Raw genomic sequence first — 27,778 nt, forward strand, 5'->3', positions numbered from 1 at the left:
TTATGGGGTTGCAAACCCCTTCAGCTCCTTCAAACCTTTCTCTAAGATTTATTTACTTATTATCTATAAGTACTCTGGTTGTGAGCCGCCATATGGTTGCTGGGATTTGAACTCAGGACCTTCTGAAAGAGCAGTCAGTGCTCTTAACCTCTGAGCCATCTCTCCAACCTCGTTCTTTGGCAACCCATAGATGCTTCTCACTGGACTTCACATTCCCTTTTCTGTGTACTGCCCATCCCTGGTCTTAGAAGCTTAGCAGGGAGAGTGGATTAGTGCCACCCTCCTGGCCTCATTTTACATTTGCCTCTTTAAAGGTCCTGTCTCCACATGTAGCCAACTGTAAGGTACAGAGGGGTTAAGGCTTCAGGACAGGAATTGTAAGGGACACAGGATGTGAGTGAGTGAATTCCTGCTATGAAATCACTCCATATGCACCTCTGTGCCAACTTGAATAGCTTAGAGATTTGATGGACTAGAGGATAAGACTCAAGAATCCTGTAGTCCATGGATCGTGGTTTCATAGCTGGTAGGACTAGGGAATGCCCTCTGCATCTGATGTCTCTGCTTCCTGGGTGATCTGCTTTACAAAGATTGATTTTAGTAGATTATGGTCCCCTGTTTCTGATATTTTTGTTATGTAATCTCATGCACCTGAGTGTGATAACTCATTGTCTTTACCTGAAGGTGGGAATATGCTCAATGCAGGTAAGTCTTGGCTTGTGCAGAGGCGTTGCTCAGGGATTGTGAGTGGAAAGATAGGCAAAAATGCTATCAAGATAGCACAGCAGATAAACGCATTTTCCAAACAGGCCTGGTGACTTAAGTTCTATCCCAGACCCACATAAAGGTAGAAGGAAAGAACTGACTCCACAGAAATGTCTCTGCTCTCTACAGGGTACACAGGCTCCAATCCCAACACACACGCCCCACAGGATGTATATGCCCCACCCCAACACACAGATAAAAGAATTTCCCCTAAAAAGCAAAGCCACTTTTCAAGCCTGTTATATCCTGCACGAAGGAGCACTTTAATAGAATCATCTGGAGCCCAGACTGTTTTGTACAAAACTTGGCTCTAGCCATTTACTCATTGATTGGGCTTAGTCAACGTGCATAGATCTGTTTCTGCTCATGAGATTGGGATGGTAATTTTCCAGCTGGGATAGGACGTGAGTGTTGTGTGTTAATGCCACAAGCCACTCGGCACAAGAGCTCGGCATGTACAAATATGTCTGTACTGTGCTCAATTAAAAAATGAAAATATTGCCGTAACGCCTTTCAAATGGATAATGACAGCTCCCCTTAGCAGCTATCAGGGCCATGCATGAGCTAGTTAGTGAAATAGCAGGACATTGGCCTCTAGTGCTGAGGTCATGGGGTCTCTTCTTTTTCCATTATCCAGATTTGATGTGGTTTTTGTTCTTGGTAGTTGGCACAGTATGACATCACCTCTATCATGTTTGTTGGCGGTGAGCGGTGGACCCTCTGGGCAGTCTGTAGAGTCTCCTTTCCATCTCCCTTTCCAAGGGCACTGGTTGTGTGCATGTGTGTGTGCGTGTGTGTGTGTGTGTGTGTGAAGTCCTTACACGCTGCCCTGTCCCACACCTGCTGCCTTGCCTTGTTTCTAACTAAGTCTCATCTTTTTGCCAGCAAGTCTGCATGGCTTTGACGAGCTCCTGGATGACCAATGTTCTGTCCAAACGGAAATGGCCAGGTAAAGAAGCCCTTGGCCTGGAGGGCCAGATCTCATAGAGGGCTGTCAGTGATCACCAGTGACCTCACCGAGCAGCACGGTTTTTAAACAGAGGCTCTGGGTGGAAAGAGAAAGCAGAGGAGAGGAGGTGGTGGTACAGGCTGGTGGGTGGTATTTTACTGACCGTGTGCATATGGAACAAATCTTTTCAGATAGGTCAGTTCTTCCTGGAGTAGGAAGGGTGTCTGGAGAACGCAGTGTATCTGGCATAACTCCACCCACACCTATTCAGTGCCAGCCAGGCTCCCAGCCATTGGACAGTCCCATTCCCCTCCCCAAAATCTGCCATTTCAGCGGGTCCTGCTGCCCCGCCTCAGAATGGCTAAGTGCGTTAGAAGCATCAGAGCAGCTGCCCAAGCACTCCAGAGATAGCAATTCCTTGCCCTTAGATCAGTGGGAAGAAAAAAGACCTCACTTAGAGATAGTGGAGAAGCAGAGTGTCTAAAGGCTGAGGTTCCAGGGTGGGCCTCAGGCTGTCTAGCTAGTAGCTGCCTTCCTGCCTGATTCTAGATGTCTTCGCAGTAACCTGTGTCTGTTATCCCCAGCCCCGAGGAATGGAAGAGGTCTGCTGAGGGTCCAGCTGGAGAACACAGGGAACACTTTAGGCCTGGGGTTGGCAAGTCCTCTGATATTGTGGATTGGTAGGACAGGATGGGAAGGGGGACCAGTGGCCACTGTAGGGCTTTACTCAATCTGGAGCGACGGTTTTGCAAGGGTCTCATTGGACATGCCTTGCCTTAAGCACAATGGCTTGCCCTGTACTGGGGATAAGAACAGATTTAAGAACGGCTTAACCATCTCCTCCTTTTCCAGTGATGGCTGGCTGTCTCGGGCTGTAACCTTTCTAGACCGGCTATTGATGTGGCTTGGGGTCCGCAGGGCCTAGCCCTCTGGAGGTCCCTTCTGACTACAATGCTGCTCTCCCCACTGGGATTCCTTGTTCTGTGCAATGTAAGCCTGATTTTTTAGGCTGGTGCCTCAGCCACCCAGCAAATGTGTCTGTCTCGTTCTTCCAGTATTTCTCCTGGGTGTCCCATCGGCTTTATTGGTGGGTGAGAAGAGGGCCAACTTGAAGTCTCAGGGTAACTGCTCAGTTCTAAGCCTGGTGAGTGTCTTCTGGGGGCAAAAGACCTTCAGTCAACTTGAGCAGTGTGGCGGGTTCCACAGGTGCACAGCAGGCCTGGGAGGCACCGCTGAGGTTGGTGTATGCCTACTTGCCAGGGAAACATCCTCAGCCGTGTTCTCACGTTGGCCATGGTTCACTTTCCTCGTAGGGTGCCTGGTAATCTTATATCTCCCCTTTCTCCCCTTCCAAAAACATCTCTGAGGCCCCATTCATTATCAGCTGCATTCTTTGAGCATTTGGGATGTGCTGCTGTCACTGGTGGCAGTTCTGTGGACTCATCGTGAATGAGCGCATAGGTAACCTCTCTATTCTCCTGACTTATGTTCCCAGGTACAGTCACCACCAGGAACTTCGTATTCTTGGAAAGAATACTTTGCCACTTTTCGGGGTTGTAGGCACATCAGTGCTTTGGTTAGGGACATTCCTGTTAACAAGCCACTGGAAGCTTGGCCCCTCTCTGGTATTGGCCCTTGCAGTAGTTAAAGCAAAAGCAAGCCATGGATTCCTGTGTCCCATGAGATACACATGGCCCTTTGTCTGCCTGGTCCTCTTATCTCTGGTTACCTTCTGTGGGTGGCCAGGCACCTACAGGGCAGAGGTCCTCCATCCCCTCCTTCAAGAAGACGCCCACTTCAGCCACAGATAAGTGGGCCACTCAAAGAAGCCTGAGTGGTGGAACACCCAGGCCTGTGGAATCTGAGTTGCACCGTTTCAGTAATAGTTCTGGAGGGTCAGGATCGGGGAGGTGGAAGTTGGCATGGCCTCTGAGGGAAAGTGTCATGGTATGGGCTTCGGACATCAGGAGTTCCACAGCCAAATTTTCAATGCCTGTGGTCCATAGGACACTACAGTGGGAGTAGATCAGACCTTTCTCTCTTCAGTACTGCATGGTAAGTGCAGTGGACAGACGTACTCATACCTATGACAGGTTAGGCTGCAGCTACTTTGACTTATTGCTGAGACAGCAAACAGCTGTCCTATTTAGACATGTGATCATGCCCCAGCTGGGCAAGCAGGCCTCCTTTGCCAAGCCATGTTTGACAGCCCATGAGCCCTCACTCAGGTGCCTGAAGCCCACTAGTTCAGAAGTAACATCCTAAGACTAGGTTCCTTTGGTGTGGTTGATTGGGTTGGTTTTAATTACCAGCAACCAACCCAGTCTGAGGAGCCCACCTCATGACCTGTCTAGGGTGTACATTCATGCAGAATGAGCTTGCTAATGACTTTCTCTACCCGTGACTTCTGTCACACATGCTTAAATCAGCTTGAAGCTTTCCCAATATCATTCACAACTCAAAGGGGAATGATATTAAGCTTGCTTCACGACCTTCAAAGCCAAAGGAGGCCAAATGCCTTCATGGAGCAGCCCTCACTGCCCCAGGCTTCTCCATTCAGATCATAGTACTCAGGAAGGGGAAATGAATAAGGCAGTCAGTTAATATACCTTTGTACTCATTCATTTAATAAACATGGGATCAGAAGCAGGTGGTCACCCCAAGCAAGCATCCTTCACCCCAAGAGTTCAGTTTATACAAAGTGCAGAGGGAATACAATAGTAACCTTCCAGTTCAGCACCATCTCAGACTTTGTGGCCAAGGTGGGAGAGCACAGGTCTTGGGAGCAAGGTTCCATTGCAAGCACAACAAGCAAACCTCCCTTGCTAATTTCTGGTCCCTCCTACATACAATGAATTTTCCCCGAGCTATTTGGGGTGATTGAGTGGGCTGGGAGGGACCAGCCCATGTTCACAGTTAGTAAATGCAGCTGAGTTACAAAACATGATTATACTCAACAACCCCCTGAACCCCTATGCACACACAGACCACGAGGTAGTTTAAATCACCACTGAAAACCAGTACTTCCTCTGCTTCAGGGGTTGACCCTGGTGTACAATGTCTAAACCACAATTGCTCACAGAAATGAGCAATAGCCATCGAATGGTATGAAAACACAGTAGGGAGTGGTTCTCCTGTCTCCACGTGTCCTAAAGGACGACTCACTCTGTAGACCAGGCTGGCCTCCCAAGTGCTAGGTTTAACTGTGCTGGAACTGTTAGAATCTATGTACACATTTTAAACATTATTCCTTACAAAAGTCTCCATCTGGGGAAAGGGCCTGACCTCATGGGAACTCCATATCCCACAGAGCAAAAAAGTGCAACAATTTCACACGACACGGGAAAAGCAACATCTATTGTTCTTAGAGTCTGACTCTTCTCGCGGCAAGGAAAGTCTCTTCATAGTGCTGCTCTGCTGCAGGGGAGTGGCTGTTAGGCCAGGGCGGGGAAGTCCTCAGGGTCATCCGGGTTGGGAGCAACATCTTGGGTCTAAAAAATAGAGAGGTCTTTATTTTGACTTCTGTGCATTGGTGTTTTGCCTGTGTGTACGTCTGTGTGAGGGTGATGGAACCCCTGGAACTGGAGTTACAGATAGTTGTGAGCCACCACGTGTGTGCTGGGAATCGAACTTGGGTTCTCTGGGAGACCAGCCAGTGCTCTTAAGCCACTGAGCCATCATCCCTCCAGATCCCAAAAGAGAGGTTTTTAATCATTTGCCCTTGACCCACCCAGCTGTGGCTAGCAATAGACAGCTTACTGAAAACACATGTAACCCTATCCTACCCCTGCCAACACAGGGGGACTCTGATGGAGCCACAGAAAGAGACCACTTTACCTCCTTTGAGGGCCACTGTCCAGAGCTATCTCCCTTTTGCCCTCTAAAATAACTGTTGGGTGCTGGAGAGTGCCTCAGTGGTTAAGAACACTGGCTGCTCTTCCAGAGGATCAGGGTTTGATCCCTAGCATTCACATGTAACTCTAATTCCAGGGATCCAAGGGCACCGGCATCTGTGTGGTGCACACGCATACATACAGGCAATACACTCATATATATCCATAAACCTAAAATGTAACAGTTTATTACATGCTAGGTACCCACCAAGATAAACAAGGATGGAGACACATGAGGTGGGGAGTTTAAGTCACAGATGTAGGCAGGTGTGCCTATGGCCTGCCTGAGGGAATTACAGTGTTCAAAATTGTTCCAGATTAGACTCTCACTAGCCCTAGGAGGCAACCACAGTATCATAACCACTGTAGCCCAAAGCAGTTGCCCTCTCCTTCAGCAAGCCATGGGGGTTCACAATACAGCTACTTACCACCACTTCTGCTCGGGGGCCATAGTTCTCTGTTCTTCTGATTCTTCCTCGGCCTCCCCGGGTGCTGCCTCTGGCTCCCCGTCCAGGGCGAGGGAGGTTACCAAAGTTAATCTCCAGCTGGGAGGTGATATCATTGGCAGCTTTCCGGAAGACATGAGACTCATCTTCATAGTCATCCTTCACCATCTGAAACAGTCATAAGGTTGGACAGGCACAGGCACAGCCATTCCCACAGACATACACAGAAATGAGCATTTTTAATGTGCTGCCCTGGTGGTCTATGTGACCCTAGTTTCTGATTCTCGGGCTCCCAAGCAAGGGGAATATAGGCATGAGATCCTAGTCAGTCTTAATCCAAACACCTTTGAATTTACTATTCACCTGCTGGGTGTGGCAGCTCATGCCTTTAATCCCAGCATTCAAGACACAGGCAAGTGGATCTCTGAGTTTGAGGCCAGTCTGTTCTACTGAGTTCCAGGACAACCAGGGCAACACAGAAGCCCGCTCTTGAAAAAGCAAAAATACAAAAACCAGAAGATTTGGTGCATGCTTTAAGAACAATTCCTGGCTGAATTCTGCAACATCCAGTAGATTAACAGAGACTTTTACTTTATTGAAGCCAAACTACTCAAGCTCAACGACTCCGCTAATTTGGTTACCTCCAATATGCTAACAGATCTCTGGGCCAGGGAAGATGGGCCTGACAGCACAGCGATTTCACGGGAAGCTTTACCTGGCCTCTCGTCTATGAAAACTGTCTCAGGTGGAACATCCCAAAACTTAGTAAAGTGTCTTAGACCTTGAACTGACCAAATAGAGGAGAGTGGGTTTGCTGTGCCTGTCTCAGCTGACTGAAGTGCATGTGTCACTTCCGTAGGTGATGCAGTCTTAAAGAGGTGGGCATGGTAGAGGAAGTAGGTCTTTAGGCTGGGTCCTGGATGGGGACACTAGGCTGTTTTTTGGCCACAGTCTGACAAGCAAATAAGAAAATGGTTTTCTGCCATGTGTTTTGCATTTTGATATGATAGGGCCACACTACCTGAGGCTGAACCCCAGCTTTTCTCACTATAAATGATCCCAGGCATTTAGCAACAGCACTGGAAATCTAACAAAGAAACACTGTATAGTTCTACACAGTATTCTGAATACGGGAGATAAACAGAGTGATCAGCAGGGAAGATGACTGCTCATCACAGCCATCTGCACGGTTTCATGCAGCAACTGAACAACAGGAATTCTAAATTCTACACCTGGTCGCCTCAGTGTTCCTTTAACTTCTGTAACAAAAGAAAAAATTTTAAATCCCTTGTCATTACAGACTGATACTTTCCCTGAAATATCTCTGTGCTTGCACAAGACTAGAGTTTGTGTCCCCAACTCCCGATTAGAAGCTGACTTTGGCAGGGCACATCTACAGCAGCAGCACCGGGGAGGCAGAGACCGTCTTCTTGGAGCTTACTACCCGTTCTAGTTGCATTGGTGAGTCCCACTGAGATCTTGTCTCAAAAAATACCAAGTGGAGAACGACCGGCACGTGAGCAAGTGCACACATGCACACACACACACACACACAGGGATAGAGCTCTATAGAAACCGTGAAGAATAAGGTTTGCACAACACACGTCCTTAATAATGCCTTCAGAACAGCTGGCTGTAGAATGGTGTCTGACCATGCCATCGACAGTCCAGGGGCTTCTCTACTGTTTCTAGAGCAGGACAGAGGGAGCAGGGCTATTAAATTACAAAGGGATCAGAATTTAAGTTCACGGCTATTGCTTCAACTGATCAGCTGACTCAATGGGAGATAAACAGTCATGGTGGCACACACCTCAGGATGCTGGGGCAGGAGGATAGTGAGTTTTACACCAGACCTGGCTACATACTAAAGTCGTCTAAAACCAAAGAATCTAATTATCAAGATGCAGAGTCAGTAATGTTTGAAACGTCTCCTCTGTGCCTCTTTCACTAAGAGACCAAACTTTCAAGGCTGGCAGAGAATGTGTAGTACTTGACTATCCACACACCAAGTTCTATTCCTTTCCATCATCCTGATGATGCCTGATCAGAAACAAGAATGCCAAGGTGGCAGGCCAGCAAGATGGCTAAGTGGGTACCAAGTCTGACTTCAGTTCTATTCCTGAGAACCACATGTTCTCCTTTGACATGCACACCCACCCCACATACAAAATGTTTGGGAGTGGGGGTGGGAGGAAAAGAACAAGACTGCCGAATGGCAAGGTCCTATTTCCGAACCCACCGATACCAGTCTGTTCTGTGCCTGATGAGGTCAACAGTACAGATTCCCCTGAGACAAGCTTACATCATCTCTGTATCTGGACTTGTGAATCACCACTGCCTTGGAAGGAACTGTGGACTCTGGCTTCCGGATATTGAACTCAGGCTTTGGTCTGGTTTGTTCTTGAAGGTTTTTCCACTCATCTAAGGTCATCTCTTGGACTTGATTTTCCTCTTCCACCTCCAACTCAGGGACTCTGTAAAGATACATAATAAAGATTATTTTGGCTGATGGGACCAAATGTCTACTTCAGAAAAACAAGTCATACTTTTGTAGGACTGCATCAGAAATATAAATAAGGTTAAAAGTAACCCCAGGCCCTTGGGGTCACATCTTGCTGAGTTATCTCTACCATCCTATGTCTTCGCTGCAAACTGGAGGCACATTTTGTGCTCCACAATACTCTGTGGAGACGTCATCAGCCAGTGTCCCCTCCATCACACTGCACCACGGCTGTACCCTTCCTGAAGGCTGATGCACCATGTAACTGGGGAAGAAAATAAGACACATGCTGTGGACACAAGGTAACAGGGAGCCACGGACCTACAACAGTGGGTCACAAATGCACATTTTCATAAACACCCTCTTTAGTTGGCTCTAAAATAACAAAATAGTATTTCAGACTCTCTCCAGGATGCTCCCGACCTCCTGGGTTTGATCGGACCTCATATTCTCATTTTTATTTCCACATTGTCTAATAACTTAATCATGAGAACCTGTTGAAATGGCATTCATGTTTTACTCTCTTCTGACTCATGGTTTGGGGTAGGGTTTTAGTGATTTATTTATTTTTATGTACGTTGGTGTTCTGCCTGCTAATGATATGTGAGATGGTGTCAAACCCCTGGAACTGGAGTTAGAGACGGTTGTGTGCTGCCATGTTGGTGCTAGGAACTGAACTGGGGTCCTCTGGAAGAGCAGCCAGTGTTCTTAACCACTGAGCCAACTCTCCAGCCTCCTGGAGTGAAGTTTTTATTGTAGACTTCTTTAAGAGTGCTGTGGGTGGAGCTCAGGGACTCCCGTGTGCTGAGCAAGTGCTCTATCCCCCCAGCTAACAATTCAAAATGTTTAAGGCAGGCTGGGGAGATGAGGACCTAGGTCCAAATCCCCAGCATCTTGTGCCTTCTTCTGGCTTCTGCAGGTATTGCATGCACATATACAAGCAGGCAAGATACACAGGCTTTTCAACTGTCATTAGTCATCAGAGAAATGTGGCTCAAACCACAAGGAGTTACACCATTCCACATCCAGTAGTCAGCTAGTATCCAAAGGGCGTTCAGGGGCCAGAGAGATGGTTCATCAGTTAAGAGCACTTGCTGTTCTTGGGTTTAGGTCTTAGCATCCACTTGGTGGCTCACAAGCAGCTGTAGCTTTGGTTCAAAGGGATCTACTGCTCTTCTCTGGACCCCACCGGTACCAGGCATTCATGTAGTGTACAGACATACTGACATTCAGACATATATACAGGCAGGAAAAACATTCACACATGTATAGTTTTTTAAAAGTTAGAAGAAAAAAAAGGTGTCTTTAACAGCAATTAACAAGTATTGACACGGATGTCAAAAATTGAACCCGGGTAGGGGATGTGAAATGTCAACTTAGAAGACAGTCTGGGGGGCTGGAGAGATGATGGCTCAGCGCTCTTCCAGAGTCCTGAGTTCAATTCCCAGCAACCACGTGGTGGCTCACAACCACCTATATTGGGATCTCATGCCCTCTTCTGGTGTACATGCAGATAGAGTACCCATACATAATAATTTTAAAAAAAAAGTCTGGTCTTCAAATTTTTACAGAGCCGGGTGCAGTAGCTCACGTCTTTAATCTCAGAACTAGGCAGGCAGAGACAAGTGGATCTCTATGAGTTTGGTGCCATCCTGGTCTACACATCAAGCTCTGGGACAGCTGGGACTACATAGCAAATTCCAAGACAGCCTACATAGAGATCTTGTCTCAGAAAATTTTTTTTCTGGGGGCTGAAGGATGGCTCAGTGGTTAAGAGCACTAGCTGCTCTTCCAGAGGTCCTGAGTTCAACTCCCAGAATCCACATGGCAGTTCAAAGCTGCCTGTAACTCCAGTTCCAGGGGATCCAACACCCTCAGACAGACAGACAGACAGTCAAATCACCAATGTACATAAAATTAAAGTGAAAAAATTATTAAATTTTCTGAGTTCATCTATGATCCAAGAATTTCACACCTGAGAGAAATGAGGATGTGCATCCACATGAGACACATACAGAATGTTTACAGTGGCCCTATGCATAGCGGCCTTGGACTAGAAACTACAAGTGTGTCTGTCAACTGACAAATACAGAAACAAAATGGGGGATTTTAAAAAGTATGAGGTATTAGTGTAGGCTATAGCAAACAGAAATCTGGAAACAGCCAGTGAAATACGCCAGCGTGTTTTCTCTTTTCCGTGTAAGATTCCGTTCACAGGGACTCTGCAGAAGAGGCTCAGAGACAAAGCGAGTCAGTGTAGCAGGTGCCCTCAAACATCAGAACACAGGAGCAGCTCGGCGGCTGCCAGAACAAGGCAAGGATGGTGTGACACCAGTAAACCGGCGAAGTTGGAAGAACAAACATGCACTTTAGGCTGCTCACTGAAGCACTGGCGTACAGGACGTCCAGTTCCTCCATCACCGTCTAAGCCTAGAAGGCAAAGGTCCACTGTGGCTGAAGGGGAAGCCTCAATGTCAAATCAGTCAGCAGAGCTGGGATGGCAGACCACCTCATCAAAAATGACACGATTGCTGGGAGATTTCTGTGATTTTAAAGTCTGACAGAGCCACAGGAACAAGAGCTGAAGATTCCTACATAACTCACTTTCCCAGCTCGGGTGTCTGTGACTTTAGTTAACGCAGTCTAAATAGGCACGTTAACTGTGAATCCTATTTTAAAAACACATTCTTAGTTGTTTTGAGCAGTAAATTCACAGCTGTCACAACTGTCAGTCACTGTCACTCTTGAAGAGATGACACTGGAAGATATTTACATAGCATCCAAGTTCCAGGCTCCACTCTAGGTGGCCCCTCCCTCTCTCCTACTTGTAGATATGAACACAGCAGAGCGCAAAACATGGTCCTCACAATGCCGTGGTTCATGCATCTGATTATTCCTTTTAACAAATGAGGGCACATTAAATAATTGGATCAAACTGACTCAGTCTGCTCTGGCAGCTGAAAGGTGAGAAAGGGAGAATCAGCAGCAGGGTGAAGAGCAAGAATTCAGCAAACGGAAGCAAGTTTACGACTTCGGGAGGGTTGAGGGAGATAAGGTGTGCTCAGAAATGTGAAGTGGGGGTCATAAAATCAGTCCCAAGAAGGCACAAGAGTGGTCAAACTTGAGGGTCCTACAGGGGCCAGGCCATCCGAGACTGTGCACATAGGAATAAAAGCACAGAAGAAACAGAAAGCCACTGGAGGGGTCATAAGGGGCCAGAGAATGGGACACTCAGAATGGCAGAGTAACAGCCACTCTGGTGCAGAGAGAATGTAGAGAGAAGCTCTGGGGCTGTGACAATCTGACGTCAGAAGTTTTCGCTGTGCTGGTGACAAAGGTGGTAGACAGTTAGGGGCACAATGAAGGCCTGAATTGGGGGTAGGAGAGGACTGAAAACGGGGCTTCCAAGGGAGACTTGGAAGCTGATGGGTGACAAGCTGTTCCCGAACACAGACACTGCTGAGGCCCAGGTTTGTGGAGAAGCAGGGAAGCAGTTCAGTCACGCTGAGCAGAAGAGTCGGTGGGGAAGCTGGCACAGGTAGCAGGAGAGAGACAGACCTCAGACACCTCAGACCTGGGTGGGAGGATGAAGGCAAAGATCTGTATTGTGATGTGAAGATGTACATGACAATTTGAGAGCAGGGTATGTAAGACCACACAAAGGCTGAGAAAGAGAAAAGGCCTGAGGCGGACCTCTGATGAGTCATGAAGGAGACGCTCAAGGCAGAGGGAAGTCAGGGCGCAGTGAGCCAGAGAGCTGAACTTAAGTTGACACAGATCCAGACTGAAGTGGCCTTTAGGCCTGGTGAGCCCAGTGGGGGAAGTATTTGGAGGGTGAGGACAAGAGGAGGCTGGCCTGGAGTAATAGGAACAAGTGAGAGAGGTGGGGAGACTTCACCATGAGACTGCACACACTTAAGGTGCCCAGAAGACCAGAGCTGGGGAAGAAGAAATGCTCAACTGAGGGGTTAAGGTCGTCAGTGGGAATGACCCAAACCTGGAAGAGGTGGGAGGAGAAATGGTGCTGTGTTCTGTCTCTGGGAATGGGAAAACCATCAACTTCCCATCTGGGGAATCTCCCTGAGGTGTGGTGGTGATGTGTGGAAGTACTGTCAAGGTTTTGAACAATCTATGAAGTAGTGATGCTGGACAGTGCTGACTGTTCGTCTCAGAACACAGGCAATCAAGAGGGCTGGAGAGATGGCTCAGCGGTTAAGAGCACTGACTGCTCTTCCAAAGGTCCTGAGTTCAATTCCCAGCAACCACATGGTGGCTCACAACCATCTGTAATGGGATCCGATGCCCTCTTCTGGTATGTCTGAAGACAGCAACAGTGTGCTCACATATATAAAAATAAATAAATCTTTAAAAAAAATGTTACCAAGTGACTGGCGAGATAGCTCAGTGGGTAAAGCTGCTTGTTACACAAGCCTAGCAACCTGGAACCCACAATAAAGGTGGAGGGAGAGAACCAACTTTACAAAGTTGTTCTTTGACCTCCACATGCAATGCATATTCACAATAATAGTCATAAAATAAACAAAAACGAGATCCTTTACAAAAGTTCCAAAACACTCTGCCTGTGACTTGCTTGGCAATGGATCCTGATAGGGAGAAAGCGGAGTGAAGAGTTATCCTGCCTTAAGAGACAAAGCCAGGACACTGGAGGATCCTAACAGTTTGCTGGCTTAGCTAAGATACCTGAGCTTCCATTCGTGAGGGACCTTGGCGCATTCACAGGGAAAGGAGGCTCGGCTCACAGCTTAAGTGTGCGAGATATGGAGGAGACAGTCATGAAAAAAGGAAGACAAGGATAAAGAGACAAGAGCAAAGCAGACAAGGGGCAGAGGACACATACTCAAAAATAATATACTCTTAATAAAAACAAAACAAAACAAAAAAAAAACCTACCTACTAACAAATGACCATATCAGCCCAGTGGGACGCTCGAAAGGATTCAGCTTTCAAAACCCTTAAGAGAAAAGTCTAGGGAGAGGGCTCAGTGGGTTGAGAATGCTTGCTCCAGCCGGGTACGGTGGTACACACCTTTCATCCCAGCACCAGGGGGGTGAGGCAAGTGGAGCTCTGTGAGTTCAAGGCTGGCCTGGTCTACAGACTGAGTTATAGGGCAGACAGGGTACATAAAGAGACCCTGTCTTTTTTTGAGAATACTTGAGGGACAGAGTGTCAATGTCCAATACTCACATAAAAATCCAGCACTGGGGAGCAGAGACAGGAGGAGCCTAAGAGTTCACTGGCTAATCAGCTTAGCTTGAGACAGTGAGCTTTCATTTTGTGAGGGACCCTGTCTCAATAAGGTATAGAACCATAAAGGAAGATGCCTGGTATCCTGCTCTGACCTCCACATTGACACAAACACCCATATGTTCACTACACCCACCAAACACACACCCACATCCATGACTTTGTCCAAACTTAGAGAGAAAGAGACAGAGGGGCGGGTGGGGGGGGCAAAGAGAGAGAGAGAAGGAGGGAGAGAGAGAGAGAGAAAGAGGGAAAGAGGGAGAGAGAGACAGAGAGAAGGAGGGAGAGAGAAGGAGGGAGAGAGACAGAGAGAAAGAGGGAGAGAGGGTGAGAGAAAGAGGGAAAGAGGGAGAGAGAGACAGAGAGAGAAGGAGGGAGAGAGAGACGGAGGGAGGGAGAGAGAGAAAGAGGGAGAGAGAGGAAGGAGAAAGAGAGAGAGGGAGAGAGGGAGAGAGGGAGGGAGAAAGAGAGACCATTAAGCGTCACCATGAGAGAGAACCGTAGGCATAAGCAGCAGCTCCCTACTTGGATGCAGACTCCTCGTCCAGGACGCCCTGGCACTCCTCCATCATCGAGGTCTCTTCCATGGGTGCAGGAGGCTCCGTGTCACTGAAAAGCATCAAGAACATCCATCACACAATCCATGCTCACCGACGCCCTAGTCTGCTTAAGGCCAAGGGAACACAGTCTAGGCCTTGCATCCACCTCACAGGGAAAGAAAGGAAGGCGTCAGAGATGCTTAAAAATACGTTATTTCAAAAATGTCAGAGACAAATACATGAAAATTATCGGGGGCGGGGGTGGGGACCCAAAGTCTGGCTTTTTTTTTTAACTCTCTCTCTATATATATTTTAGGAAAGGTCTTGATCAGTGTGTAGTCCTTCGAGCTCAGAACTCACTGTGCACACCAGGATGGTCTCAAACTCAGAGAAATCTACCTCCCTCTGCAATGCTTCCTCCCTTCAGTGCTGGGGGTCAGAGGTGTGTGCTAGCCTGGTGTGTGCTAGCCCGGCAGGGATTCCATCCTGTAACTTTTCTTGAGGCTTATTTTATGAGCAGGAGTAAGGAGTTCACTAAGTGGGCAAACAGCGAGTCCCCGTCTCAAAAAGCAAAAACATTCTGAGATGTGCAGGTGTGCCACATCATATGTGTAGAGTAACGACCATACGTGTGGTCACCTGTCACGCATTACTTAGCTAAAATCAAGATAAAAGTATAGACCAGACCCGGGGGCTTGGTATGCTTTTGATTGGGAGGCAAAGGCAGGAGGATCTCCATGAGTTCCAGACTAGCCAGGGGCTACACAGTGAGACTCATAAATAAAACAAAAAAATAAGTGCATAAACTATTAGACTTTTAAAAATCAGTTTTGAGTCTAAATACAAGCTTTACAAAGCTTTCTCCTGATTCCGTCAATCCCAGGAATGGGTATGTACATACGTATGGTATGTTTTGTACGTACACAGAGTTAGCTTCAATAAACTACAACCCACATCAATTTCTACTTGACAAACATAACCAGAGAGAACATTTTTAAGCCAAGGTTCAGAGACTCCCACTCTAGGGCAGGCTCTCAGAGGAAACATCCTTGCGCCTTACCTAGTGTCTTTACCTGATCCCCAGGTGCGAACGCCACAGCCACCCATACTGTCCTCCATTCTGTTTGCTCTGGAGAGACAGAATATTCATGTTAACTTGAGGTAGTCAGTCAGTCTCCCAGTCAGAGAACCCTGCCTGGGGTCTGCAGAGAAGGCTCAGTACAGACTGCTCTGACAGAGGATCTGAGTTTAACTTGCAGTTAACTCACATCAGACAGCATATAACTGTCTGTAACTCTAGCACCAGGGTTCCGACATCATCTTCTGGCCTCTGCAGGCATAGCTCACAGACGTCATAGTCCAAACCCATTTGCCCACCCGCCCACACATATCATGCACAGATACGCATAATTTTTTAAAAAGTGAGTCTTTAAAAAAATAAAATCCCACCCCACAAGATTGACAGACAGCACACTCATATGAGGTTGGTCATCAACAGACACAAAATCCAAAGTGGAAACAGCACAGGCAAAGGAGCTTACTTATCACTGCTACCATATCTTTCAAAATCTCGTTTCCCTCTTTGATCAAAGGAGTCAAAGGCTCTGTTCCCAGGACCACCTCGGCCTCTGTTCCTCAGGCCTCCTCTGGGGCCTCCACGTCCTCTCAGTGGTCTGTCTCGATCAAACCTGTCAACTGGTCTGGGAAAAGATGGCTATCGTGAAAAGTGGTGAAATGCATTTAAAAGGTCTGAAGCCTTTTTAAAAACAAAAGCAAAAACAAAAACAAAAAAGCAAACTAGAAGGCGGTCATGGCTGTAGTTTATCAAGCAAAGTGGCTTGACTAAACTAACAGTTAACCACCGAGTATATTGTTCCTGGCACTGTTCTGAGCCCTTCACATACAGCACCTTAATTCTCACAGCCAAGTTTAATACACAGAACTGCTGCTAAAGAGATGGGAACCGGAAGCAGCATGGAGAGGGATTTGCCAGAGGTCACGTGGGTGGTAGGTAGGGAGCACGGGCCCTAGCTCTAACCTGGTGGGACCACGGTCTTCACTCTGTAGAGCCTAATTTCCTCATTTATATACAATGACTGTGTTAATTAAATGTGAAAGTTCTTTCCTGTCTTGGCACTAAACGTTTAATTTGGAATATTTCCTATAAGAAAAATGCTTCAGTTTTAAATCTTGTCCCTCCAAATCTCGCTCATAAATACATGGCCACAAGGTGGTCTTTGGAGCTGAAATCATTAACATACTGAACCTTCTTCTGCCCTGTGACTTCACACAAATGCCCAAAGACAGTGAAGACGTTGGTGTTTTTAAGATTTATTTTAATTTCTGTGTATGCCTGTGTGAGCCTCTATATGTGTAAACATGCCTATGTGTATGCCTGTGTGAGTTTCTATATGTGTAAACATGCCTATGTGGGCCCCTGGAGCACTAAGCAAGGGTAACATATGACACATCCAGATAATGGGGTCACAATACAGCCACTGAGTACAGGTTTTCCATCATGTGCATTAACACACATCTAGAAAAACTAAGCAAACACTGCTTATCCCGGGGAAAGGGGGTGTGGGGGGCACCCTCATGTGTGTCAAGAAGAAATCAAAGTGTACAGAATGGTCAGTGTGTTTGCACTACCATCTATGGTAGTTTGAATGGTTGGCCCTTAGTTGGTGTAACTAACTGTCTGGGAAGAATTAGAAAGTGTGGGAAGGTTTAGGAGGTGTGGTCCTTGATGAAGGAGTTATGTCATGGGTGTGGGCGGAGGTTTCGAAAGCCCTTATTCTCCCATTGCTATCTCAATTAGATTGGTCTGAGCCTTGTGGTTATGGGTCAGATGTGAGCTCTCGGCCATTCAGCTACTGCTCCAACACCACACCTACCTACCTGCCTGCCTGTTCCTGCCTGTTCCTGCCTGCCTGCTTGTTCCTGCCATCCTTCCCAACACTATGGTCATAGACTCACACTCTGAAACTTTAGGATCCCAATTAAATGCCTCCCCCTTTCTTTAATAAGTTGCCTTGGTCAGGTGTCTCTTCATGGCAATAGAAAAGTAACTGAGACACCATTTTACCTCCTCAATAGATCAGCAGGTGGGAAGATGGGCCAAAGCCTGAAAGGTAAGATGGGCTGGGTGCTTGGTTCTGGATTTTCATGTTTTCTTTTTATTTATTATGTGTGTGCATGCATACCATAGTGTACATGAAGAGGCCATGGGACAGCTGCTAAATCTCATCATGATTATATCCCTAAGCCCAAAGTTAGTTTCCTAACTTCCAAAGAATTTTAAAATCTGTTTAACATACTTGTGTGTTTTTAAATGAGGGTTTTTAAGGGCCTGGATAGATGGCTCAGTGGATAGAAGCACTGTCCGCTCTTCCAAATGACCTGGGTTTGATTTCCAGCACACACATGGTAGCTTGCAACCATCTGTGTCTCTAGTTCCAGGGGATCTGACACCCACTTCTGGCCTCCATGGACACCAGGCCCTCGTGTGGTATACATACTTAACATGCAGGCAAGATACACACATATACGTATACATAAAATAAAAATTAAAAAGGGTTTTGCACACATACCCCAAATACTTCTTCTATCTTTGAACTTTGTACATGGTAGGCAAGTGGTCAACCACTGAGCTATACCCCAAGCCCACTATTAAGCTTTAATCATAGAATCATTTCCTGAACTAAGAAATCAGTAAATGGCAGGGCCTTCAGGTTCTATCCAAGGTAACATGACTTGTGACTTACCTCGGCAAACTATTCTTAGGACTGCCACCCAAATGTCAGAAAGCCTGGTAGTGATCTGGGAACCTCGGGGCCCGGTCCCTCTAATGGAGGACTGAGGTACGTACTTTTCGTCAGTAAACTTCTCCGCTGTCGACTCGGCCTGTCTCTCAGTGTCGTAGGGCCGGTATTCCCTGTAGGACCTTCGCTCTGCTCTATCAAGCACCACGTCTGTCCCCCTGTTGTCATTCCATCCTTGCTGCTCCCCTCTTCTAGGAGTCCGCTTCTGGCCTGCTGGGAGAATCAGAGCAAAGCTGGAACCTGGCATCCACAGGGAGGGAGGGCACAGGTTTCAAGTTTTCTCCCAGGAACCAAATCAATAGAAAGCGGGGTTTTCGGAGAGAAACAGTTACCGCCTCCTGTCTGCTAATTATCAACAAGACTTTACCAAGTCCTAGAAATGACAGGGTTAACCCACACAAACTACAGAGCCTAGGCCAGCCTTGAACGGACCCACCTGCTTCGGGGGCCACCGTGTGTAGCTAGTTTACTTCTTTTTTTTTCAGTGCCTCTGTAACTGCTGTTAGGTATATTTTACTGGATGGACGGCATTTCACACTCAGCCTCACAGGTCATAGTGATAAAGCCCATCTAAGGGAATTAAATGAGGAAAGCTGCACCTCAGACTACACTTTTAGAATCCCAGCTGCAGCTAGGCTTGGTGGCCCACGCCTTTCATCCCAGGCCTCAGTGGGCAGAGGCAGGTGGATCTCGGAGTGAGTTCCAGGCCAGCTAGGACTACACAGAGAAACCGGGCCTTGAAAAAGAAAAAGAAAAACAAACCAAACAAAAAGCCAAATAAACAACCCCCGCTTCATCCAAAATAAAAAAATCCCAGCTACCAACAAACCAAGAGCAATTAGGGTCTGTCATCTAATATGGAAGCGTTTGTTTCCAGCCACGCGGGGCTGTGCCCAATGGTTTAGACTTTCCTGCTTTTTAATATGTGTCACACTATGTCACACATTTACACATGTGATACCACCCATTTCTCACACTTTCCCTGACCCATTTAAGAGGCAGCCATTACTCAAATAGGGTGGACTGGCTGGTTTTGTGTGTCAACTTGACAGACGCTAAAGGCATCAAAGGAGCCTCCCTTGAGCAAATGCCTCCTTTGAGATCCAACTGCTTGTAAGGCATTTTCTCAATTTGTGATCAATGAGGGAGGGCCCAGCCCACGGTGAGGTCCTGGGTTCTATAAGGAAGCAGGCTGAGCAAGCCAGAGGAAGCTGGCTTAGTGAGCAGCAGCCCTTCGCTGATCGGCTCCACCTGCAGAGTGAGCCACATTAACCCTTTCCCCCCAACTGGCTCTGGTCGTGGCGTTTCGTCGCAGCGATGAACGATGAACACTAAGACGCAGCTGCCTTCTGTCACTGAGGATCCAGCCCAGCCGGGGCAGAGCTACTGCATACTCCTCCCCTCTCCTTCTTTCTCTTCTCTACTTTTTGTGGGGTTTTTTTTTTTTTCTCCTTTTCAAGACAGAGTTTCTACATAGCCCTGGCTGTCCTGGAACTGGCTATGTGGACCAGGCTGGCCTTGAACTCAGAGATGCACCTGCCTCTGCCTCCTGGGTGCTGAGATCAAAGGAGCACGGTACCGCGGCCCGGCCCTGGTCTCAGCAGTTTTAGTCATAGCTTTTTATAACTCTTGAGTTTAAGCTACCTGAGATTGTGGTATGTTCTGCAGAGCTTCGCCGCTTCTCGTGGTCCCCAAAACACTGTGTGCAGCTTCTAGTCCAATGGCTTTCACTTTCTTAGCAGAAATTATTCTTTGCATTGATTTACAGTTATAAAATATCTCATTTCTTCAAATAGGTACATTTTAACCATTCCTCATAGACAACATAGATATGTTTATTCATGTATATATATAGGCATATATAAATGCACTCTTAGGAAATATGGGCATATATGTATTTTCACGGTATTTCCTAACCTTTAAAGTCTGACACTTTATATATAATCAGTTTTTATTTTTAGGCAATAATCATGTCTGGGATATCATTATCATAAAATTATACGGCTTATTACTTTTTAAAGATTTATTTTAGTTATATGAGTACACTATCTTTTTTAGACACATCATGTGGTTGCTGGGAATTGAACCCAGGACCTCTGGAAGAGCTGAGCCATCTCTCCAGCCCAGCTTATTACTTTTCATGCAGAGTAGTTTCTGAGTTTGATAAACTACACCACAAACTTAAACTCAGCCTCTGTCTCTCTTTGAGACAGGATTTCACTGTGTAATCCTGGCTGGTCCGGAACTCCCTATGTAGATCAGGCTGGCCTCAAACTCACAAGAAATCTACCTGCCTCTTAGTGCTGGGATTAAAGATGTATACCATTAGGACTGGAAGCCTAATGTTTTCAATGTCATATGACTAAAAATATTTAAGTACAATTTGCATTACTAAGTGAGTTTACCACAATCTAAGTTTGTGGTATGCTCATAACATCAAAAGATACCATAACTACAGCTTTTATTGGAAAAACTTGTATTATCAAGAAACCGAAAATGGGTGCTAGAGAGATGGCTCAGTGGGCACAATGCTTGTTTTGCAAATATGAGGACCTGAGTTCAGATCCTCAGAAGCCAAGGGTGAGGATGCATGCCTTTAACACCAACACTCAGGAGGCAGAGAGAATCCCCGGCCAGCTAGTCTAGATACATGGTGAGGTCTGGGTATACTGAAAGGCCATGTCTATAGTAGTCTGGAGAGATGGCCCGGTTGTTGGGAGCATGGAATGCTCTTCCAGAGGACCTGGGTTCAATTTCCAGCACCCATGTGGTGGCTCACAACTCCGGTTTCAAGGAATCTGACACCCTCACACAGACATATGTGCAAGCAAGACACCAATGCATGTAAAATAAAAATAAATCAATAAAACATTTAACAAGTTCCAGTCTCATAAAAATAAGGTAAAAAGTAACAGAAGATACCAGACATTGACCTCTTGAAAACACACACTGTCTCTCTGACACACATATCATACATACACATTCTCTCCCCCCTCCTCTCAAAACTGGAAGAGGTGACCCCATATTTAAGGGTAAGGGAGCGTTACAGAAGAGGTGGAAGGACTGTAAGCCAGAGGACCAGGATATCTGCTGCAAGACAGTATCTTCTAGACACAATAGGGATGCCGTACTCATAAAATCTACACAAAAGTTGCATAATGACACCAGATGACATTCCACTGCGGATTCGGGAAATCTCATAACGCTCCACCCCTAAATGAAGAACTACAGGCAATCAATGGCCTCTGGGGGGTGGGGGGGATTCAGTTTTCTCCAGGGGCAAGCCCCCTTGATAGGTTAGTCAATCCTAAGTGGCCAGCCCTAAATACATGTACATTTGAGCAACAGTAAATGGATATAATAGGGTATATGTGTGTGTGTGTGTAAAAATAATATAGAAGAGGTCATGATCTCAGCAGGGGTAGGGGCACAGGAAAGGAAAGAGGAGATTATGTAAATATGATACTCATATACAGAATACTCAAAATTCTCAAAAAAATCTAAAAATATTGGAAGAGGCTTTTTGAAATACAAGGGGTAAATTATCATTCTGAAAATTAACAAGCTGAAAACGTCTATGGCATCCTAGTCATCAGCACTCATTTCCACTTATCCTCAGTATGAAAAAGAACTATCAGGGCTGGAGAAACAGCTCAGCTTTAAGAGGACTGGCTGCTAGAGGACTGGGGCTCACACACACATGACATGTGGTACACATACATGCATATACATATACATACATACATACATACATACAAACAAGCTGAAGTTATCACAGAGAAGGAACCTCCATTGAGGAAATGCCTCCATGAGATACAGCTATAAGGGAGTTTTCTCAATTAGTGATCAAGGGTGGGAGGGCCCATTGTGGTGGTTCTGGTTCTATAAGAAAGCAAGCTGAGCAAGTCAGGGGAAGCAAGCCAGTAAGCAGTACCACTCATGGCCTCTGCATCAGCTCCTGCCTTCAAGTTCCTGTTCTGCTTGAGTTCTTGTCCTGACGTCCTTTGGTGATGAACAGTTCTGTGGAAGTGTGAGCTGAATAAAACCTTTCCTCCCCAGCTTGCTTCTTGGTCATGATGTCTGTGCAGTAATAGAAACCCTGACTAAGACAACATATACACATAAAATTAAAATGTATTTTAAAAAAGAACTCTCAGGGCTGGAGAGATGGCTCAGTAGTTATGCACTCTTGCTGAGGACCTGAGTTTGGTTCCCAGCACCCACATGGTAGCTTCACAGTTCTGGGGATCTGATAACCTCGTCTGGTCTCTTGTGGGCATTATATTGTACATACACACACATGCAGGCAAACATGTTTACACATTTAAAAGAACCAAGTCTTTCTTTTTTAAGAAAAGAATTATTATTGTTTTAATTAACTTCTGATTTCCTACTTGCAACTCAGATTTTTTTTTTAAACTATGTGTCTCCATTCAGCTAGAGTTGCTTAAGTGCTTTTTCTCACCTCTTTCTGCTTTCTCTAAGTTACTTCTAATTATATCAATTAAGTAAAATCTCTTTCAGGGCAGCTGTGTATAAAATGAAACTGTTAGATGCAATTTATTATAATAATTATGAGTACCTTGCAGACATTACATTTTTCTAAAACCCCCCAAAACAAAGTAATCAGGGACAGATTTTTATTCCTCCACAACTTGGTTCTAGGAGATCAGGATGCAACTGGACCTAGCTTCTCTGTGCTGGGTCAGTGGCTTGGAATAGGTGATGCAGATGCTGCATTTCCAGCCCTTTCCAGGGAAGATCTAGTCTGTATGGTCTGATCCCTTCTCTAAACGAAAGCCCAGAGAGTAAACAGAATACAGTAACATTTATAATAGGATTCCCTATAAGACAAAGCTGAATGTTGGCTTATCCACCATAACCTTGAAAGTCTAGGGAAACAAGAACGAATCTAATGATTCAAGAATGAATTTATTCTTGGGCAAGTCTCAAACATATTTCCATGGGGGAAACAATGACTTCCACATCATTTTGAGGCCAGTAACTGTTTCCATTACACAGCAAACATGCAAGGTACTTGTCAACACGACACATTCACGCAGGACATGCAACGTTTCATTTTTTCCCCTGACTGCAGAAAAGCCTGGTCTTTCATGTCAGTTGGTGCTAACGATGCCTGTGGAGCCTCTCTGTAACCCACCAGATATAGTTAGAACAGGAGCTACAGGTATTAACAAGTATGCACAGTTGAAAAAAGAAATCTCGTTACAAAACTCTAGTATCAACTGGGTCTCAAAGGCCAGAATGCCTACACCGTGAACTGAAAAAGGAATGAAGGTCTAAGTATAGTAGCTTACAATACTAAAACAGCACTGTACCTGTATGTATGCATGTGTGCATGCACGTATGCATGCGCAATGTGCTTGTGAGTCCAGAAGACAGACAGAAACCCTGAGTGTTCATTCACCTCTGAACAGCCCCCCCTTACTTTCTGAGTCCAGGTTTCTCTCTGGGAATCCGGGCTCATGGATTCAAGCAGGGATGGAGCTCATATCCTCATCATGTTTTCGAGACAAACATTTTCTGATTGATCTATCTCCCTGGTCCCACGCTGTATATAAATGCATAGTGTCAATCATAAGAAAAATAAGGGGCCCTTCCACTAACTTAACTTCATATATTTCTGAGACTGCTTGAAATTTCTGTAACAAGAGCTGGGGGTTCAAGCTCACAGTAGATCACTTACACAATACGAATGGAACCCTGGGCTCATCATAACAAGAACTTTTTTCGGAGCTGAGGACTGAACCCAGGGCCTTGCACTTGCTAGGCAAGCGCTCTACCACTGAGCTAAATCCCCAACCCTAAGAATATTTTTAATTTTAAAAGAGACCTAAAGGGCTGGAGAGATGGTTCAGAGGTTAAGAGCACTGACTGTTCTTCCAGAGGTCCTGAGTTCAATTCCCAGCAACCATGTGGTGGCTCACAACCATCTGTAATGGGATCTGATGCCCTCTTCTGGTGTGTCTGAAGACAGTGACAGTGTACTCATATACATTAAATAAATAAATAAATAAATCTTAAAAAAAAAAAAAAAGACTAAAGAAAAACTTCAGCCAGTGTGTGTTGCACACCTTTAATCTCAGCACTCAGGAATCTCAGCACTTGGGAGACAGATCCAAGCATATCTCTGTGAGTTAGAGGATAGATTGGTCTACAAAGAGAGTCCCAGAACAGCACAGAGAAAGCCTGTCTCAAAAAACCAAAACAAACAAAAACAACAATACTTTAACAGTAGTAACTGGTACTCTTCCAAAAGCTAGTATATTTTCACTTGATAAAAAAAGTAAATAGTAAAACATTTGGTCTTACTCAATTCCTTCCCTCCTATTTTTCTAAATACATTTAGGAGAAACTCAATATAAAATGTACAGTATGGTGCATTTCCATCTTAAAAGGAGTCCTAAATTCACTGAGGTATCCATCTTCATTAATGATTTTCTGAGTCTCAACCAATGTCTCAAATGAACTTTACAGATAAAGGTAAACATTATCTATCTGTACCAGCTAAAGCCAAAAGTGGAACGGGCAGTTTTTCTCAAGTTAGGACAAGGTAATAATGCCCACATGAACACCTCCCTACCTGGTGGTCAAACTACACTCTAATCACAACATCCCTTCTTGCCAACCTTAAGACTATAAACTTAATACGGGAAAACGAGGAGTTCATTTGGCAAAAGCTTGGCTGCAAAAGCATTGACGCAGCTCAGGTGACAGCCACGAAGTCTGAAGCAGCCTCCCACGCAGACAGTACACCCAGCAGAGGGCTGACCCTTCTACTTAAGCAGAAAGGGTAACTTTGAGCATTCGGCTTGCAAAGGTTAAAACTGCTTCTAGCAAAAACAGTATTCAATCCATCACAAATTACGAGTCCCACATACACTATTTGTTCCACCTGCAATCGACGTCCGCTAACGCCTGGAGGCTACAGTATGAAGATTGAGAAAAGGGCTAAGGCGCAGAGGAGCCGGAACCCCAAGCCCACCCCACGCACCCTGGGCTCAGGTCTGCCTTCCCGGGGCTTCCACACCTGCGGGTGCCCAGGCCTCCCTGAATTTAGAGGCCCAGACTCTTGGATCCCTGAAGGTTTTAGCAGTGCATCGCCTACAGAGCTGAGCCCCGCAGAGGCCGGCAGGATGAAGGATGCAGCTAGCTGCAGATGTGGGGATCCCAGCTGCGCAACCCTCAGGCTGTCAGTCCTGGTCCCTACACGGAACCAGGAATGTCAGGAGGGTGACCCCGGAAGAGTCACACCATGTCTTTTTGCCCATCAAGAACCTCCAGCTCGGCCCACCAGGAACGGGTGGATAGGAACGACCCCCCCCCCGCCGCCAACCCCTCCAGGGAGTGTGATTCCCACCTCCTTCTCGTGGATAGGGACCCAGGGAGGGTGGCCAAAGGCCCTGTCCACCAAGATTCAGTGCTCTGCTCACTGTACCCGTCTGGGATGAGCCCAACGAGAGTGAAATCCTGGCCCCTCCACTGAGAAAGGGTCACTGGGGAAAGTTACCACCCAGGAGGATGGCCCTAAAGGGTCATGACCCCTCAAAAGTGGCTCCCGAGAGTGATCCCTGGAAACGTGACCCCGAGAGAATTATTATCTTGAAGGGTGGCCCCGGTCCCTGCGCCCATCAGGACACCCAGCTCTGATTCGCCCACGCGGGACCGGGCTAGCGGCTGGAGGGGTGACCTCGGTGCCCGCGGCGTACCTGGCGGCTGAGGGCCTCCGGGGCTGTCTGGCTGCTGTGCGCTGGACACCGCGAGGCTCTTGCGCTCCTTCTGCGACTCCCTGCGGCCGGCCGCGCCGGGCCTGTGTCCTGAGGCCACGGCAGGGCTCCTGCCGCCACGGTGCCCAGCCCCGCTGGCCGCCGCCGCCTCATCGCGACGCTTGCGCTGCAGCTGCTGCTGGCGCCGGTGCTCGGCCTCCCGCAGGATGTCGAACGGGTCCGACTCGTCGTCCAGCAGCTGATGGAAGCGGTTGGCCACGACGCAGCCGAACGTCTCCTGCATCGCGGCGCCCGCGGCGGCTACCGGGCTCCCCAGGGCCCCCTTCATGACGCCACCGCTGCGGGCGCCGCGGGCAGCCCAGGCCAGTGAGGTTCAGCGAAGCCGCGGGCGAGGACCCATGCTGCTGCTGCCGCCGCCGCCGCACTCCCGGCCCCGCGGTCGGCTCCTCCCCGCCTGCGCGCCCCAGCCAATCAGCGCTGATGGACACGCCCTTCGGCCCCGGCGCGCACGGAGACCCAATGGGCGGCCGGTGTCTGTGACGTCACGCCCCACTTTATCCCTCCCACTCCAGGCCTGTGGGCGTGGTGGTCCGAGGCTGGGGCGGAGCTATCACGAGATACCCAGGGAGGCTGCCTGTGTTCTCTCGCCGGTGTGCGCCAGAGGGGGAGCCTAGTTGTGCACCGCCATACTTCACCTAAGTGACCTCGTCACGAGCCTTTCAGCGGCTTGCGTGTCTGGGAGAGAGCTGTAGACTGAGGGAAAGTGCCTAGAGGAGAGGCAGCGTTCTCAGCTGGGAGCTGACCCAGTCAAGCTTGGAGAGACTTGAGCTTCAAGAGGTGTGACAGGGACAGGAGACCAAAACAGCCCATTCAAGCGCAAAGAAATAACCCCAGACCCACTGTGATGTTGTGATGAGTGCGGGAGTGGATGGGGTGAGGTTTAGATAGTGGTTGTTTTCTTTTGAGACATTCAGTTAAGGCCTGGCTTCTGGGAAATCAAACTCCAAAGTAGATGTCAGGTTTGCTGGCGAGTGCCTTTGCCCTCTGAGCCATCACTCTCCTGAAAATTAATTTTGTAAGTTAGCATTAAAAGTAATGGTTTTTATGTTATATAGGTGTGTTCATATGTGTGTATATATACATGTCTATGTCATTACACTTCGTTCTAAACTGTCCTCCTCCCTCATTGCCCTCCATGATGCCACCCCTGCCTGCTGGTTTCCTTCCTCTCTCTCAAGTAGTTTTCACAGTACATGTGAAAGGAATAATTAAATACAGGTGTTAAAAGGTCTGAGTTTTACTGTTATCCCACTTGCCTGTGCAAAGAAATCAAAAGTGATTTTTGTCTCAAATTGTGATTCCCTGGGCTTGCATTCAGGGAGATCATAGGTTCTCAGTAAATTGTCAGATAGCTAGAGATTTTAAGATCTTTCTTTGAATTAAAGATTAGTGCCTGTATATTTTAACCAAAATTGGAAACAGGTATTTAGATGAAATTTTGTATTATTCTCAGCGGTGCTATTCACAATAGCCAGGAGGAAGAAACAACCCAAATGCTCACTAACTGGGTGATGGATAAATAAAATGTGGTACAGCAGCAGCTAGGTTTGGAGTGGGGCAGAAAAGAACAAGTGTTAGCACACACTATAGCACAGATGAACCTTGGAACATTGTGTGAGAAAGGGTTAGGTGATATAAGGGATGGGTAAATCCACAGGTTTTAATTACCTTTGCATTGCTGCACCCACAATATCAGACAGAAACAAGGCAAAGATTTATGTGGTGCCCAATATCAGAGGCATCAGTCCACTTTGGCAAGAAAGACCCGGTGAAGCTCTCAGTTCATACTGGG

The 27,778-nt window shown here is 46.9% G+C and overlaps 1 protein-coding gene across 1 annotated transcript; it reads right to left on the reverse strand.

The window, feature by feature from the left end:
- Nucleotides 1-4,314: 4,314 nt before the first annotated feature.
- On the reverse strand, nt 4,315-26,367 carry Habp4 (hyaluronan binding protein 4). The gene is made up of 8 exons (XM_032884814.1): nt 25,909-26,367; nt 18,226-18,388; nt 15,899-16,057; nt 15,418-15,486; nt 14,344-14,427; nt 8,356-8,527; nt 6,036-6,221; nt 4,315-5,205 (listed from the first exon to the last, which is right to left on the reverse strand). Exons 1-8 carry the CDS (start codon nt 26,252-26,254, stop codon nt 5,149-5,151), a joined length of 1,236 nt encoding a protein of 411 aa, XP_032740705.1. The 5' UTR covers nt 26,255-26,367; the 3' UTR covers nt 4,315-5,148.
- Nucleotides 26,368-27,778: the final 1,411 nt, after the last annotated feature.

The sequence above is a fragment of the Rattus rattus genome, chromosome 14 (genome assembly GCF_011064425.1).
Source record: "Rattus rattus isolate New Zealand chromosome 14, Rrattus_CSIRO_v1, whole genome shotgun sequence".
In the NCBI taxonomy this organism is placed as follows: Eukaryota; Metazoa; Chordata; class Mammalia; order Rodentia; family Muridae; genus Rattus; species Rattus rattus.